General features: G+C 37.4%; 1 protein-coding gene across 2 annotated transcripts in view; it reads right to left on the bottom strand.

Moving 5' to 3' along the window:
- Positions 1 to 18,089, bottom strand: part of si:ch211-196i2.1 (collagen alpha-1(I) chain) — a 170,673-nt gene that overhangs the window by 89,573 nt on the left and 63,011 nt on the right. Inside the window, exon 1 of one of the 2 annotated variants that reach the window (XM_038268315.1) lies at positions 14,043 to 14,181. The exons of the other annotated variant lie outside the window; for it this stretch is intronic. Within the exon in view, the coding sequence (XP_038124243.1) occupies positions 14,043 to 14,138 (96 nt within the window). The 5' untranslated portion in view covers positions 14,139 to 14,181. Of the gene's footprint in view, positions 1 to 14,042; positions 14,182 to 18,089 lie in introns of those variants that run through there. 2 annotated transcript variants of the gene reach the window in all.

Genomic DNA, 18,089 nt, shown 5'->3' with positions numbered 1-18,089 from the left:
TTCCAGCCCTACTGCCACGGACTGAAACTCTGGGTCCCTGAGCAAGACCCTGAACCCCAAACTGCTCCCCAGGCATTGCCCAAAGAAAGCCTACTGCTTCCCAAAGGTATGGGTTAAATGCAGAGAGTTCATTTCATTGCTCTGTACTTTTGACAGTGTAACGACAATAGAAAAAAGCTGAAAAAATAAAAAGCATTCCAAAGATAACACACAAAATCACACCCCAGCCGTGTGCATGTGCAACATATCCATCCATCCATCCATTTTCCATCATGCTAATTCCTGCTTAGGTCGCGAGGGGTGCTGGTGCCCATCTCCAGCTGTCAAAGGGTGAGAGGCGGGGTCCACCCTGGACACGTCGCCAGTCCATTGCAGTGAAACACAGAGACAAACAGGACAAACAACCATTCACGCACTCACTCATAACTACGGAGGATTTAAAGAAGCCAATTGACCTAACAGTCATGTTTTTGAACTGTGGGAGGAAGACGGAGTACCCGGAGAGAACCGACGCATGCTCAGGGAGAACATGCAAACTCAGAAAGGCCCCCAGCTGGGAATCAAGCCCATAACCTTTTTGCTGCAAGGCAGCAGTGTGACACTGTGCAGCGCTTTTTTAAATTGAATAGAATTGAATTAAACCTGAGTTTAATTAAGAGAACCTGTTTAACTGTAATCAGCTGCCGTAGACTTGGGACATTTTATGGTAACTTTATGTAGAAATTTTCCAATTCTTTCTCTGCAAGGACAGAGCTTCAGAGAGTGTTGAATGCATATGTGATGTGGTCAGGATATTACATCAGTTTTCCTTTTGAAAATTTTACAAAGAAATTAATAAATGAAACTTTAATAATTGCTTCCAGAAAAATGAAACAAACAGAATAAAAACAGAAACAAACTCAGGATAAAATAAGGAATATAGCATTAAGATGTGATACAAAGAAAATCACCAACAGTATCTGGAATTTACTCAAAATGTAATCAGAGCAATAAGTTATACAAGAAAACATAAAAGTTGGAATGGAAAATATTGTGTAAGCTGGATGGGAAAAAATGAAAAAGTTAGATTTTATTCAAAAAAATTGATTAAAACTGTGACAAACAAATTATATTAAAACCAAGAAATAAAACTTCATCAAGTTAAAAGCTACATAAAAATTTGAATAAAATAACAAAACCAGAAAAAAGAAAATAAACAAAAAAAGTCATGGTCTTTTTTTAATATTTCACTGAAAATGATAAAAAGTTGAATATAATGAAAATCAGTGTAGAAATATAGAATGCCTTTATAAAAGCAGGACAGAAATTACAACATAATATAACAAAGAATGAAGATTCAAGAAAAAAAAAAAATATAAAATATACCTAGAATCATTTATAGGGGTGTCACTGCATACAGTACACTGCAAAAACGATCTAGAAATAAGTTAAAATTTCTTAAATTAAGTGTATTCACCCTTAATTTGAGTAGGTAAATGAGATAGTTTGCCAATGGAATGAGTAATTTTACTCTTAAAATAAGATAATTAGATAAAATGCACTTGAAATAAGACAATGAAATTGTGTGTTCTTTTTTTTAAGTGTAAATTGTCTTGTTCCATTGGCAAAATGTCTCTTTTACCTCTTCAATCCAAGTACAAATGCACTTATTTTAAGAAAAAATGACTTATCTAGATTTAGATTTTTTGCAGTGTAAGCCCACTAGTGCCCCTTCTAGACAATTTTTTGATAGATCAGATCATTTACATACGGAAGAGGATTAGGGCCACTGGAAAAATAAAAAAAGTAAGCTGATTTTTTAATTTTATTTCAGTTATATGGGAAAAAAGTCAGAATTCTGACTTTTTTACTCAGAATTCTGACTTTTTTTCTCATATTAAACTGAAATAAAATTTAGTTAACTTTTTTTTTTCAGTGGCCTTAATCCTCTTCCGTATTTTCATATCCATGGCTGGTCTGCAAATTACGGAAGAGGATTAGGGCCACTGAAAAAAAAAAAAAGTAAACTGATTTTTAAATTTTATTTCAGTTTAACATGGGAAAAAAGTCAGAATTCTGACATTAAAGTCAGAATTCTGACTTTTTTCTCAGAATTCTGACTGAATTCTGACAATAAAAAAAGTCAGAATTCTGAGAAAAAAGTCAGAATTCTGACATTAAAGTCAGAATTCTGAGAAAAAAGTCAGAATTCTATAAAAATAAAAATTAAAATAAAAAAAATCAGTTAACTTTTTTTTTTTTCAGTGGCCCTAATCCTCTTCCGTAGCAAATAGATACATTACATCCATGTGAGAATTTTTTATGTTATTGTTTTTAATAACATTCTAAAATAAATATGATTCATCCGATTGAGTCCAAATGTGGTATATTTTTACACAACATTTAGATTTAAAAGTCTGTACTACTTTTTTGTGCTATAAATAATATTTTGGTAGTGTTTTGCAATGTTTATTTCAAAGAAAATTTTGGCGAGGTTCAAAAAATGCAAAATATTTAGTCTTTTGTCCCTAATATTTCAGGCAGGGTCAAAGCTACAATGCTGCTGACACCAGAAAACCATTCATGACATCTTACCTTTACAGACGTACCAAAAGTTTCTTCTTAAATCTAATAGCTGTGAGGCTATAAGTGATTTACTTTTGTGTGTTTTTGTCAGGCAGAAATTTATTTATACCCCCTGAGGGGGTAAGAGGTTAACAGCCAACCTATTTTTTTTTTTTACATTTCATCACTTCTACTGTAACTAATAATCTTGCCCACTGGAAAGGCTGGTTTCATTGGAACATGGCCAAATAATCATAATAAACTAAGCTACAGGTTGTTTTCTTTCATCCAATGTAAAGCATTAGACTTAATTAATGTGCTAAGTGAAGCCTGAGTTTACCCTGCCTGTCAAATCAGTGCCAGAGTATGTAAATCAGCGCAAGACCAGACAAGAGGGCCAGAAAGAAAAGAAAAAAACAAAAAACAAAGGTTCTGTTTCTTCTTCTACTCCGTCTGTCTCTCAGGCAGCCAGCCACCGATGATAAGCCGACAATGGATCTGTTATGGTGAACAATGGCCCCTCACATTATCAGCCTGAGAGATATGCTTAGAAACGTTACGCTGGCCAGACTTAGATGACATGATGACTTGTAATCTCTGCAGCCAACATATAAAGCGCCGAGAGCTTTAACCACAGAAATCCAGGATAACTCTCTGACAGACTAGGCTGTGAATTCCTCCATCCATTAATCAGCAGCATAGGGTTGTGTGGGGGGACTTTCTAAGAGACCAACAGTCTATATGACAGAGGGGAATATGACTGTTTACCTGGCCTCAATGAGATTTTGATAATATATGCATTAACAGTTGTTTTTGTAGCTCTGCTTCTTTTTCTACGTCTGCTTCTGTCTCTTGGAACCCCAGTCGGCCTCAGCAGATGGCAGCTCCCACTAAGCCTGGTTCTGCTGGAGGTTTGCTTCTGTTTCTTTCTGTTAAAAGGCCGTTTTTCCTCTCCACTGTCGCTACAAGCATGCTTGGTGTGAGGGACTGCTGGAGTCAATGAGTCAATGCTATAAGGTGGTTTTCCTTAGATAGAAAACTTTGAATCAGTTTGACTTTATGATCTGGTTGAATTGTCTCCGTAAAGTGCCTTGAGATGACATGTGTTGTGAATTAGCGCTTTATAAATACAATGAATTGAAATAAGTAAATAGAGATGTCCTTTTCTTGTCCTTTTAAACGTGCATCATCTTATTCTACAGCAACATTGTCTTACCTTCTTAAATTAATGGAAAATAGACTTGACATGCTTATATTTCCAGTTTTGCAGTGTGCATTGTCAGTATGAGGGATTGCTGCCAAGTCAACAACAAAAGGGCAACCATTTTTTACTTTCAGGAGGAGTAAATGATGCAGATTAGTTGAGCCTAGAAATGTGAAGACACTATCTATATAGTTTGTATTGCTAGATGGAGTCTTGAGATTTAAAATATGTGAGCACAGCGTTTACATCAGTGACTTTTGTTCAAACTCTGCTGTACAAGCTCAAGCAAGTGAGCAGAGGGTGTTTCTGTAGTCTTTGCTCTGTATCCTAACAACACTTCTGCTGTGGAAGAATACAACCCAACTGTGTTCTGTTTGATTCAACAATTGGCTGTCAGGGGTTACCAAGGTTCAGGTTAGATAGGAGAAGTTATGGACATACCATCACACAGTGTTTTTTGATTTAGATGTAAAACAGTCCTAGCTTGACAGTCACAGATTTTCTTAGTTTAAAGGTAGAAATTCTCCATTGGTAGATAATGTTATTTTCCTGCTCAAATTAAGACTAAATCACTTATCTATAGAAATTTATTTGCTGTGCTGTTCTGACTCTTTCTGCAAGTTTTTGCTCATGATTTAAATTATCACAACTAAGACTTTAAATAAGAAGCATTTACTCACAAATAAAATTGTTTATAGATATTATTCATAGAGAAAAGGTTGCAGAGGTAACTGTTGCTGTAACATTTCCGGTAAAATTGTTAAAGCTAATATGAAGTGAAGATCCCAGAATAGGCAACCTTAAAGCACACAGACCTTCTTCTATGTGATCTTCAAAGTGATTTTTGTTTTCAATTCAGCCAAATGTGTTTGCAAAGTGTTAACTTTCATGATTAAGAAGATCATTTTCCAATGACTAAAACTTTATGGGTGAAAAATGCGCTAACTTAAATATTTTCCATGTGCAAATTCATTTTTCAAATCTGAAACTTAGCTGCAGTTTTTGCGTGTTTTTTACTACTTCTCAAACTCTTGCTGCACTCGGAAACCTTCTGCAATCACAAAAAGGAGGCATTGTTAAAAAGCCAAATGATATAGTCTGGTAGACATGTTAACCTACATGGAAAGTCAGAAATAACAATAGCAGGAAAGTATTAGACAGCTTAACTTCATCTTCCAGTCTTTTGCTGCCTCCAACATGTTTGGTTTCCAGGATTGTTGCCAATTAAGCTCCATCCATACCATATAAGTATCAGCTACAAAATTACTTTTCTCCCATTGGCTAAAAAAAAATAATATATATATATATATATATATATATATATATATATATATATATATATATATATATATATATATATATATATATATTTATTTATTTATTTTAGGGATGCATGACATAATCGGCCCCCTATCGGTATCGGCCTTAAAACTGAATTTTCTCCCATTGGCTAAAAGGCCGACTAGTCAATTGCTCTGAAACTAATCAATTGCTCTGTATCTTATTAAATCATATTGAAGTTAAAGGGGCACAATAAAAAAAAAAATATATATATATATATATAAAACTGAATATCGGACATCGGCCACCCCACCGATATTTAACCCGATATTTGATCAGCTTCTGAGTTTCTAAAGTCTAAAAAAAGAATAAAAAACTACTTCTTCTTCTTCCTCAAAAACTTCTTTTTTACAGACTTAAAGGCACACTATGCAACATTTTTCAGTTAATTAATGTGTTCCATAACGTTATGGATGATTAAATGAGACATTTCAGGTTGAACAAAGGTATTCTCGGCCGCCCTGGTGGTCTGTGGGGGAAATACTGCACTTGCAACTGCAGGAGCACCGACCCGCACCCACAGGCTCAGAAGTCTCGTGAGAGTCAGTCTTGCTTTACAGCGAGAACTGCTACACCCCCCAGTTAAAAGCATTCTCGTTGCTAGCACAGTGGCGATCTTTGTGCAGTTATGCTACGTTCACGCAGCAAAAGCAGCAAAATCGCGTCTGCTGCTTCATTTTTGCTGCTTGTACCAGTTAGTTCTGACCCGTGGCTGAAGCAGCTTTGCTGCTCTGCCTGCGCAGTGCAAAAGTGTATCTGAGGCGCGTTGGGCGGAGCTTCACTATCCTTTCTCTGCCTTGCAGCTATATTTGCTGTGATCAGTGGGAATAAAGTAGTTTTAATATGTGTTAAGTGAGAAAATACACCTGAAAACGTAATCAGTGCAGTCAGTTCATTCAGATTATTATCCTGCCTTCAATATTTTTTCTGTCGGAGCCGCTCAGACCCCCACATACCAGGGATGCGCCGACAGTATGGATCCCTTCATCAGCAGCGGTTCACCTCGGCAGCTGGTAGGTGTTTTTCATCTAAATAATCCAAACTGCTTATTCTACCGGCAGATTTCTGCATTTTAAGTTAATTTAGGCATCAATAAACTGTTTAAGAGCAGTGATCATCAGCGCTGTGTCTCTCTCCCTGCGTTAAACGCACCCGACGCGCTGCTTCAGCTGCTCAGACGTGCTGCGCCTGCTGCACGTCTGAGCAGCAGGCGCAGCACCGCACCGCGGGACCTTTTGCTGCGCCTTGACGCGCGTCAACCATTGACTTTGCATATAAACTCGCTGCTTCTGTCGCGCCAGCTACGTCCAGTGTGAACGCAGCATTAGTCATTCGCTGCTAAGCTCAAAGCAACCGCGCCTGGCTTGACGGAGAAACCAGGAGAACAGCTGTGCATATTTACGACAGTGCACTTTTACTTTCGCCCTCTGGGGGGAGCCTCGCTGGAAAATCAACACCGGTTGCATAGTGTACCTTTAAAGACTTCTAAAGACGAGGGAAAAAATATTGATACATTAAAATATCACAATATCTTCATATGCTGATATATTGCCATTTAAAAACACCATATCAATCTGTTTTACTAATGAAATATTGCTATATGTCATCGTTATGCTACGAAATCCCCCGAAAATTCACGAAATTTTGCCATATTTTTATATGTTGATATATTGACGCGGTATCGATCTATTTTACTAACAAAATCTCACAAGAATTTGCAAAATATCACGAGAGTTTGTAACAGAACGATGAAATTTCACGAGATTTTGAAAGTAAAATAGATCGATACCGCGTTTTTAAAAATCAATTTGATATCAGCATAAGAAAATATATTTGAGTATATTATTTTTCAAAGTGTCAGAAATGGATAACAAAACTGCTATTTTCAATGACTACTTATTTTTGTCCAGCTTTAACATCAGTATCGATATAGGTTATCGGCTACATGAGTTTTAAAATATCGGCATATCGGCCAAAATCCCAATATCGTGCATCCCTACTATATATATGTGTGTGTGTGTGTGTCTAATAGGTTTTGACTTGCTTTGGCAGTAACATTTTTATTTATTTAATTCAACAGGTTTGAGTGGATTTATTATGGAAATATTTTCTGTAATTCAATTGAAAGGAAGTTTGGGATTATGTTACATAACATATATACATACATATAAAAATATACACACACACAATTTATATATAATTAAATAAATCCTTAGTGTTGTGAATTAATTATATTGAGCCAATGCTATTATTATTATTAGTCGGTGTGCTCCACATTTATTTCTTCGGTGCAAAGCCTTCAAGGCAACTGCTGCTCCAACATGCAGTTACTTGACTTCCATCCATCATACTGTCTGGATTCTGTATTGTCTCGGTTACAGTAGAACCAAACAGTAAGGCTGCAGGCGCTATGTGTTTCTGTGGGAGGAATCTTTAAATCACATTAGTTTAATGAGCTGTTTACAACCATGTTGTATTTAAAACAAAAAGGGACTCTTATTTCTTCATGTTCTTTTTAGAAAGTAAATAAGGCAGATGATGACAGGCACACCTAGCCTTGATTAATGGTTATTGTGTCTTTCCATCAGCAAGGGCCTCCTCAGGAGCTGCAAAGCTGTTACATCCAGTGGTATGAGCAATATGAAATCCATACAGACTGCCTATTGGGCTGCAGGCCAGACATTTCAGCAACAGACATGCACAAAGGTACATAGAAAAAGAAAGGTTTCTCTAGCAAATGGATGATCAAATAGGAAAGATTCATAAATCTTGCCCAGACACAGGTATGCTGACACAGTCAGACTGGCTGGGTCTTGCAAGCTGGAGGAGATAAATTTAGCCTGGAAAGGCACAAGATGAGCAAAGTTGATATTTAAAAGCATCATAAGTGGTAGAAACTGATTCTATCAGGATCTATTTATGTGACTGTTTCTGTACCTGCTGGTAGCTTTTTGATCAACACCCCTTTGGGCTACTGAATGTCTTATGAACAATTTAATTGGGACCTTGGCTGCTCATTACTTTCAACTCAGCACAGGAACAGTTTTAAATTGCTTTAATCAGTGATTTTTTTTTTTACTTTTCATCTTCTAAAACTCTCTGCTCATCTGCACACTTCAGCTGAGCCATTTAATTCTTTACACAAAATCAACTCAAAGGCTTTGTTCACACAGACAGTCTTGATGCTCACAACCTGCTCCTGAAATGCATCTGATATTTTGCTGAAATCTGACTTTCCTGCAAAAGCTAAACTTTGAATAAAGTTACACAATAAAATGTGTATTTTGCTTTTGTCTAGAAAAATCCTAGACCTTATCTGGTAAAACTTATGAAAGGCCTAATTGTTTTACACTATGCCTGAGGATAACAATGGCATTCATGAATTACAAAAATATTTATGTGTAATATATTTAGGGAACCCTTTAAAAACAGCCCAGATGGCACTATGATATTAATGCCTGACCTAATGGCATTTTTTTTTTTTTACTAGAAAAAAAACTGACACTAACCTTTAAATTAGACCAACAAAACCAATCTGAGAATCAAAGAGGCAAAAAGTGGTTGAATCTGCCATAGTCCGAGGACTGGTCTGTAAATCAGAGGCCTTTCAAAAAGCCTAAAAAACTGTTGATTAAGATAAACTTTGGATGGAGGAAAACTTTCTTCAACTTAATAGCTCCAAAACCAAAGCCATCCTGGTTGGAACTCCTCATCAAACTAAATCATTAACCATAACCAGCATCACTTTTTCTGGTACTAACATTCCGTTTTCATCAACCGTTAGTAATCTTGGTGTAAGAATGGACTCACAACTCACTTTTGAAGCCCACATAAATCAATTATGCAAGACTTCTTTCTACCACCTTCATAACATCTCCAAACTCCGTCCCATTCTCTCCCTCCCAGATGCCGAGAAGCTGGTCCATGCCTTTGTCTCCTCCAGACTGGACTATTGCAACGCACTTCTCATTGGGATCCCTAAAAAGAGTCTGCAGAGGCTTCAGTACGTTCAAAACTCTGCAGCTAGGATCCTGATGAGATTGAGGAAACATGAGCACATTACCCCCGTTCTCCATTCACTACACTGGCTTCCCATCCCCACCAGGATAGAATACAAAGTCTCCCTCCTCACACATCAATGCATCCATGGACATGCCCCCCCTACCTCAAAGAACTTATCAAGCCACAGAACACGTCCCGCTCCCTTCGCTCTACTCACTCAAACCTGCTCCATATTCCCAGAACCAGACTCAGGACAATGGGAGATAGAGCATTTTGTGCTGCTGCCCCACATCTGTGGAATTCCCTCCCTGACACCTTGAGGGCACCTCAGTCCACTGAGTGTTTTAAAAAAAAGGCCTTAAAACATCTTTTTAGCAAAACCTTTGGTCCCCCTTAGATGTTTTTTTTTCTCTTTTAAAACAGCTTTTATTATTTTATTTTATTTTATTTCTTTTATCTCTACGTATTTCTTTTTAATGCTTTTTTAAATGCTTTTTTGTAGCACTTTGTAGCCTTTTTGGTGAAAAGTGCATTATAAATTAAATGAATTATTATTATTATTATTACTTTAAGAGAAAACATCAATGATCTACTTTTTTTTAAAGCACAATATGATACAGATTTGAGCTCAAGCCTAAACTGACAAAAACCAGAAGAAGTTAAGACTGTTTCAGCTAATAAACTCCAACCCCAATTGCAGTTTTTGAGGCGGTGACAGCAAAGATCGCTGGTAGGGAAATCAGTCATTAGCAGGATGCATGTTCAGACTTGTGGGTGTTTTCAACAGTTTTAATGTGTGCACATCCTGATCGGAGGGTTAGCGTGAGCTTTGGTGACTCAGTAGCTTTCTATCAGCTCAGCAGGACACCTGTGGCATTAAGACCATCAGTGCTGGGGATTCTCTGTAGGACCACCCATGTTAAATATGCCACTGTTTGTTGGGATTAAAGTATTCATAGAATTGACTATGGTTGTCGAGGGATTTGCAAGAATTTCACAAAGCCTTTCAGTTAAGACCATTTTAGTATCTTATGAGCTAAAAAGAATTGATCATCATTTCTTACCACAGAGGTTCTCAGTGGCTGAGTCATTTTAAATATTTTAACAATTAAGCTACTTTGGAAGATTTATTTTTGTTTGAATCTGCTGTAATCCTGCAAACATGTGACATTAAAATTTAGTTTCCAGAAAACAAAGGAAAAGTTGGATACTAAAACAGATGGGAGCAGTGGAGGCCTAATAGAAGTAAAGAGAGAGAAAAAAGAAGAAGAGAATGAAAGGGACATGATGGAGTGGATTAACAGAAATGCAAAGCTGCACTTGTTTGCAAGACATCATACCTTAACAGCCAAGGGTTTGACTCCTGCTGACAAAAATGAAAGAATTTAATTTGTGCAATCACTAATGTGCAATAACTATTTAATATGCTGTGCAATAATCCTGTTAAATAAGAGATTTCCACTGTTATATATAGAGATATCAACTTACTGTATATACCCCATGAACCTTTTCCTCCTTTTGACACCTTCTTTTCACTATTGAGTAGGGATGCAGCGATCCGATATTTTTATTGGTATCGGTCCAGATATAAAGAAAAAAAAATAGATCGGTATCGGTGACAATTGACTCGATATAGGGGCCGATCTATTCATTCTAACTCTATGCTATGCTCTGCCGTCATGCGGCAGCGCAACAACACAACACAGCCATATTGTTTATGATGGAGCGAGCGAAAGGATTTATTTGTGGGAGAAATGTCAGCGGAGCAGTGTTAAATCTTCAAACAATAACACCACCAACTTAGTGAAACACCTCTAGAAGTTTCAAGGAGCACGCCGAGACTCTGCAAACAAAAAGGAAACAGCGGGAAGCAGCTTCCTTTGATGGAAGCAAAGGAAAGAAGGGACATTTTTCCATTTAACAGTATACAGGCCAAAAAAATCACAGAGATGATACTTTTTTTTTACATGTTGACCAAGTCAGATATAAATAAATGAGTCATAATATTTATATATGGGTTGTTTCCTATGTTTTTTTTTTTTTAAGAAAAGGGAAATCGAATCATATGCACTGAAGAATGATCCCATTTTTTTTTATTTTTTTTTATTCAGTGCTGTTCTTGATATCGGTGAAAAAAGTGGATCGGTGCATCCCTTCTATTGAGCCGATGTGACAAGTGAATTTCTCCACTGTGATATCAGTAAAGTCTATCTTATCTTATCTCAAAAGATTAAAGCCTTGAAGATGCTCTAGTATATATACTGTACCCAATCATAGCTCAAGAAGCTAGCAACAGGAGATGGGAGGAGGACCAGAAAGTCCATGGTGCAGAGAGCACCAGAGCTGGGGGATGTAGCGGTGCAGCTGCTTAAACTAACGAATGATGAACTTGCTTACTCAATGCCGTGTGTGTAACTTGCGGGGAAAAAAACAAAACGTGACGCAAGTCGTGCTGCCCAGAGCTAAGCTCTGGTGCTGCCTGGGATCGTCAAGAGAATTGTTAAGGGAGCTGCCAAACGGTGCCATGGAACTGGTTCTGAACAGGAACCGGTTTTCGATTCCCATCCCTAATCCTTTGTCATCATTATTTTCTCTATATTCCATGTTGAATGAAAAAAGTAGTCTGTGCTCTGCTCCTTCAGGCTGCATTACAGCCACATCTAGTCTCTGACTGGTTGGCATGAAGCAAAAAGCTAAAATAGAGGTTTTGCCTCGCTAGACTATCGCCCTTCACTCCTGATCTATTTTTTAAATAGGGATAACATGTAGATCGAGGGCTCTGGGTGGATAAAAACAAAACATGTTCTGTGTAAATGAACATTGTCACAACCACAAAAAGAGTCAAGAATTGATAAATATCATGTTTGGTCTCCCAGAACAGCAAATGTGTGTGAAAAGAACAGCTATGAACCTTACCTTAATGAATAAGTACCTTTGTCTCTATGTGGACATGGCCCAAGTGTTTGCTTCTCCCAAGAAGTCAACTGACAAAGCTTAAGTAAAGCAAAAATGTCTATACATTCGAAAGTTTTGAGTTTTTTTTTCTTCTTTTTTTGACCCAAAAGTCAAATTGCAGAATAATCAGGGAGAACAAAGATCCTGAAGATAGAACCTCTACCAGCCAGATAACAACCTCAAGACTGTTAGGGCCTGCAAAAACAAAACGAAAAAAAAAAAAAACATGGAACAAAACGACCAACTTCTGATCAAAATGTAAGGGCATTGGCCAGGATGCATACGAACAAACCTGAATCCACTAAGGTATAAGCCTGGAATCTGCTGGATCCCACAATGAAGTGATTCAACAGCACCTCAAATCAACTATTATTTTTAACTTTTACCAGGCGACCAAACTGGGTTCTCCTCCAGGACAATGACCAATGCAAACATAACTGGTGTTGGACTGATTGCGCTTCTTTAGGCCTTCCCAAACCTCTTTCCAAATTCCTTCTGATAATTTGTGGACTGTGGTTAAAATCCTGGTCCAGATCCAGAAAAACACCCTGTTATTCGTGGTATTTAATGTTTATTTAAAAAGGAAACACTCCTTGAATTTAAAAATCTCAGGGCCGTCAGCACGCAGATATCCTTATACACAATATCACGGACAGTTACATGCAATAGCCCATTTACAACAAGATGTGCTTATTTTCAGGACCTTTAAAAGAAATTTAACCAGTTTAATTGAACACTAGAGGCCAGATATACACCAGGAGTTTGCTGACAGCTATAAAGAAGGTGATAGTTGTGATAGAGAAGTAAATTAGGTAAATCTAACAGAGAAAAATCAAAATTTGGCATCAGGACATTATACAGTAGCTGTATGTTGGGCATCAATAAATCCTGAAGAATAAACAGGTAAAAAAAGAAAAAAAAAAGACTGATGTATTATGGTAGTTTATGGTAAATTCTGACTATTAGGGTAAATATTTATAGCATGTAAATTAAAGTCTAATCTATATGTTCTAAGTGTTCACCAAATTAAATAACTTATTTGTGTTGGCCTAGTGGTTAGAGCGGTGCGCTTGTTCTCTAAGAAAGTTGCAAGTACCCGGTGCACTCTGGGTCCCTGAGCAAGACCCTTAACCCCACACTGCTCCCCGGGCGCCGCACAGTGGCAGCCAATTGCTCTCCAAGAGAATGGGTTAAATGCAGAGGTAAATTTCTCCAGATCAATAGCATTCAATTATTTTATTATTATTAACAATTAATGTTTATTAGCATTTATGTATGAGGAACATGATTTTCCATAAGAAAATTTAAATTTACAAAACAACTGTCAAAAAACAGACTTTATTAAAAAGAATATGTTCAATCAGGTCTTCAGGTTACCTTGTATACATTTATATACTTGACAGGAAAGGTGATGTAATTATTTTTACTCTGACTGTAATCCAAACTGATCCACTGATTTTTCTTTTTTATTACAGCTGAAACTCATTTTATTTTGCCATTATTTAATCAAACCAAATTATTTAACCCTCTCTCTCTTCCAAAGTTGGTTTGAAGTGTTGCAAACTTGCAGAGAAATTAAAATTTCTGATCTGAGAACACAGTCATTTAGGAAACAAAAGCCAAGAATCAAGCAGAACCTCAAACTATTGAAACATGAGACAAGATGTTAACTGGAAGAAGCATTACTAAACAATGTATCCTAGACGCTAAGTAAAGGCCATGCAGTTTTACAAAGAATAACTTGTAAAGCTGAATTGTAAATTAATAGCTATGAACATTTGAATTTGTGTGAAAATTGCAATTCTCCTGAATCTGTGATGCATCCTATGATGCTGGAATCTCAAAAGGAAATAGGAAGAGCGCTTTTCCCCACTCAGCTCATTCAATATTTCAACACTATGAGCAAAGATGCAAAGATATTAACACATCATCTACATAAACGTGACAATTAAAACCAAAAGTTTCAGTCTATGAGGTGACGCTGAGAGGAGAGTACCTTTCTGTTCTGCTGCCTTTGACCTTGCGCCTGCAAGCTCTTAAAATCCAGGAGCACAAATCCCAACAGCAAGTACCGTCCGGCATGGTAGAGCATGACTGCAGGAGACACTGCAGGTCTGCTTGTTCCTCAGCTTTGTACCCACAGACAGGCTACTGCAGAGGAGGCTGATCCAACTCTGAGCAGTCACACCCACACACCTCCAGGCTACACACCTACTGCCTGACAAAATGTCCTACAAACAGAATACAGAGGACTGCAGTGTGCAAAAAGACCACAGCAAAGTAGAAAAGTCAATTAGCCTTTAAAATAGAAACGGAGAAAGGTCTTACAGCATATGCAAAATCAAAAAAGTTATTTATCTAAAGTTAACCCAAGGTTCCGGGGAAGGTATTTTATTAATAATCATATGCAACTACCTATTTTAAAGGATTGCATATTTTAAGATCTGTTTATTTATGCCAAATTGGCTATAAGTTAAATAAATAAAGATCATGCAGCTCAAACAGAATCTCTATTTCGTTGATCCTGTTTGTGTGCCAGCTAGCCTCAGTAAAAATAGCTAAGAGGTTAGAAAAATTACTTTTAGGATGGACTCCTTCCTCTGGAAATGTTCCACACTAGTAATATAATCGAATAATCTACTTGCAATAAATTGTTTAATGTTTTATCAGATTAAAATATGTTCCGTCCGATTAATTGATAATGTCCACAAAGGAATTTCTTTCATTGGAGCTCTTCTGCCTGGCTGTGTGTTTCCTGGATGGGGCCGCCTTCAACAGCTGCTTTTTATGTCTCTGCTTCTGTCTCCTTGAACCCCAGTCGGCCTCAGCAGATGGCCGCTCACACTGAGCCTGGTTCTGCTGGAGGTTTCTTCCTGTTAAAAGGGAGTTTTTCCTCTCCACTGTCGCTACAAGCATGCTTAGTGTGAGGGATTTTATTTGAGTCAATGCAATCAACTGGTTTTCCTTAGATAGAAAACTTTGTATCAATTTGACTGTATGATCTGGTTGAACTGTAAAGTGCCTTGAGATGACTTGTGTTGTGAATTTGGCACTATATATAATAAACTGAATTGAATTGAATTGTTGTAACATCACTGTCACCCTCTGGAGGGCGCTGCAGTTCGTTTTTCAATTGAGCCTCGATATTATTTGCAAGAAACATAATGCCAATGCGGAGGGAGCAATGATCTCTAGTCACCGGATTGCTGATAGCCAGTTGGTATTACGGAGTGGAGTGAAGCCACGGGCGGCCATATTGATACTCCCTAGTCAGACCGGTCGAAATGTAAATAATATGTTAGCTACAGCATGGAACAACGAAGATGTTTTCATTTTCAGAGAGGCTTAAGACTATAAAGATAAATTCATCAGTTGGACACACAATTTCTTTTTCATAGCATAAGTAGATTACTGTAACTTAAAATAAAAGGCCAGTTACATATCAGTCATTATGAAGTCAATGAAGTCTATTGTCTAGAGCTGTTCTAAACAAAATATCGTTTTGTTCACACTTGTGTATACAAAATAACAAAAAATAAATCTAAATCTAAATCTTGTAATATGACATATGAAAATCTATCACAACAAAATGAATGTGTTAATGGAGTATAATAGTAATACAGATGTGCCAATAGTGCTACATTGATCATTTACATGTAATATACATGCATTGATGGCATTGTTGTGGTAATTACATATTACATGTAATTTCAAGATTTAATATCAAGACTGAATTACAAGTACAAGTCTGTTAATGCTATAATATTTTCCCATTTGCAAACTGTGCATGCATGATGTTGTATATGTCGTGATTTATTTGTGGATTGACTACCCAAAATGCAGAGGCAGGGAGGCAGAGATGGTTATCTTGTGGGTTTAATAAAGGAGAACAGAAAACAGAGGCAGGAAAATCCAAACACGAAAAAAACTAAGTCCAAAACAAACTGAAAACCAGGAGTCCAAATATCCAAAAATCCCAAAAGCAAAACATGAAAACAAAGTCTAAACAAACCAGTAACCATAGAGACATCAGGGGGAATCCGATCTAGAAGAGGTAGGCTCAGAGAGACGGAGATGGAGCAAGTGGACGAGGTTAGACGAGGACCCAGCAAAGAGGAAGTGAAGAGAGAGGGGTTTTAAAGGAGACTGAGACAAAGAGAGTGCTAATGAGGAAACTGGTAGCAGGTGTGCACGGAACAAGAGAGGGAAATAGCTAGGGAGAAAGGAGAACACAAGAGGGCAGCAGAGGGCAACAAAAAGAAACCTGGAAGACTGGAAATAACAACAAAATAATAATTAAACCACAAGAACTATAAAACATGGAGCAAAGAAAACTAAACACTCAAAAGAAAACATAACAGAACCAAGACTAGGACAGCAACTGAGAAAAAAACCAAAGAACTCAATAAACTAAGAATCAACCCACTAAAACTAGAAAACAAGGAGCAAAGCAAAACTGGATGCTCAAAAGAAAAAACATAACAGAAAGAGAAACCTGACAATATACTTTTATGCTACGTCTGTGCATTAGCTTCATTAATGAACCAATTTAATAACTCACATTTATTTCAGCACGACTTTCAAATGAGAAATACAACAAACACTACAAAAAAGACAGCGTCATCCAATTAAGAATCACTACATTGATATTTTTCAGTGAATTACTTTCTACTTACTCTACTTTTAATCATCTTTTGGTCCTGTAGTATTTCACTGTTACTCACCATTGCCATCTAGTGCTATTATCCTTTTCCACTCAGCCCTTTCTCTCCACACCTGCTTGCTATCAGTGGATTTACCCATTCACTGTTACTCGCCAGTATATATGCTCCTTCTCTGCAGCAGCTGCTGGATTATCTTCATTACCTCCTGTGCTTTTCTCTGTTACTGTTTACTTTGGACTTGCAACGCTGTTGTCATCACCTCCATTAAATCTCCAAATAAATTACCTGCTACCGTCTGGGTCTTCAAACCTCCATACTCCACATCTGAAATTAATTTTAATGTGTAAGTAAACATGTTTTTATTCAGCCAGTATTTAATAAAGCTTAGACAATAAGATATTAAAATATAATACTGTGCTATATTCTTTAACACTGGATATTGTGAAAAAAAATCCTCCACTAAAGTCATGAAAAGATCCTCTGGATACAAGAGAAATTATAAGGTTCTTTCAGAAAAGCGCTGCTTATAAATAAACTTTAAACCAATTCATCAGCCAATAACTTGCTAGCCTGGGTGCCATTCCGAACTTAGTCCCGCCCACAAGGTTTGAGGTCGGGAAGTTCGGTCTGGCATTGCTCCATAGTAGCGCGAGTATTTTCGCCCACTGTCAGGCGATCCAATCAAATTGTCAGGGCGGGCTTTATACGATGATGGACAGATGATCAACAGTAACGTAATCAACCACGTGACCAAAGCGCGCATGGGTGACAACAACAATGGCTGCCGCCGGAGAGTTGAGGTGTGTAGATTCTGCTATTAGGTCTGTTCTAGAAGATATCGACAGCAAATTAATTTTAAAAGAGTAACAGAGAAACGCGATCAAGGCTCATCTTCTTAATCTAGGCGTGCAACTGCACGCTTTGATTTTTGTTGACAACAACTATACGTCGCTTAACATACGTCACGCACTCCGTTACTCTTATTGGTTGTAGGTCTATCCAATTGAGTGCAGAGGCATTTTTTTTCTCTGGTTCGTTCAAAACACGCCCCATAATCACAGCTCTATGGAGCAGTATCAGACTCATATTCTGACTAGAATTGAGTCGGACTACGTCAGGCTAATAACTTGCATCCCTATTTCAGGCACATTTTACTAGAGGGAAGAGAAGGAAGCCCAGGAAACTCTAGAGGGACTATCCCTCCATCTATGCACTGCACATTATACAGTAGCTCCTGGTCTTAGCTCTTCTCCTTCAGCTTTCATTGGGTCAATCATAACAATCTTATTGAGGACAGAAGGGGGCTGAGGATTGTGGGAAATGTTAGAGTTCATATTCCAGATAGGAATATCAGGGGGTCCCTATACTAAATGAACTAT

This window comes from Cyprinodon tularosa, unplaced genomic scaffold (genome assembly GCF_016077235.1).
Source record: "Cyprinodon tularosa strain WSP-4 unplaced genomic scaffold, ASM1607723v1 ctg7, whole genome shotgun sequence".
Taxonomy (NCBI): Eukaryota; Metazoa; Chordata; class Actinopteri; order Cyprinodontiformes; family Cyprinodontidae; genus Cyprinodon; species Cyprinodon tularosa.
The sequence above is the reverse complement of the archived record's forward strand: the minus strand, read 5'-3'. Positions and strand labels throughout refer to the sequence as shown.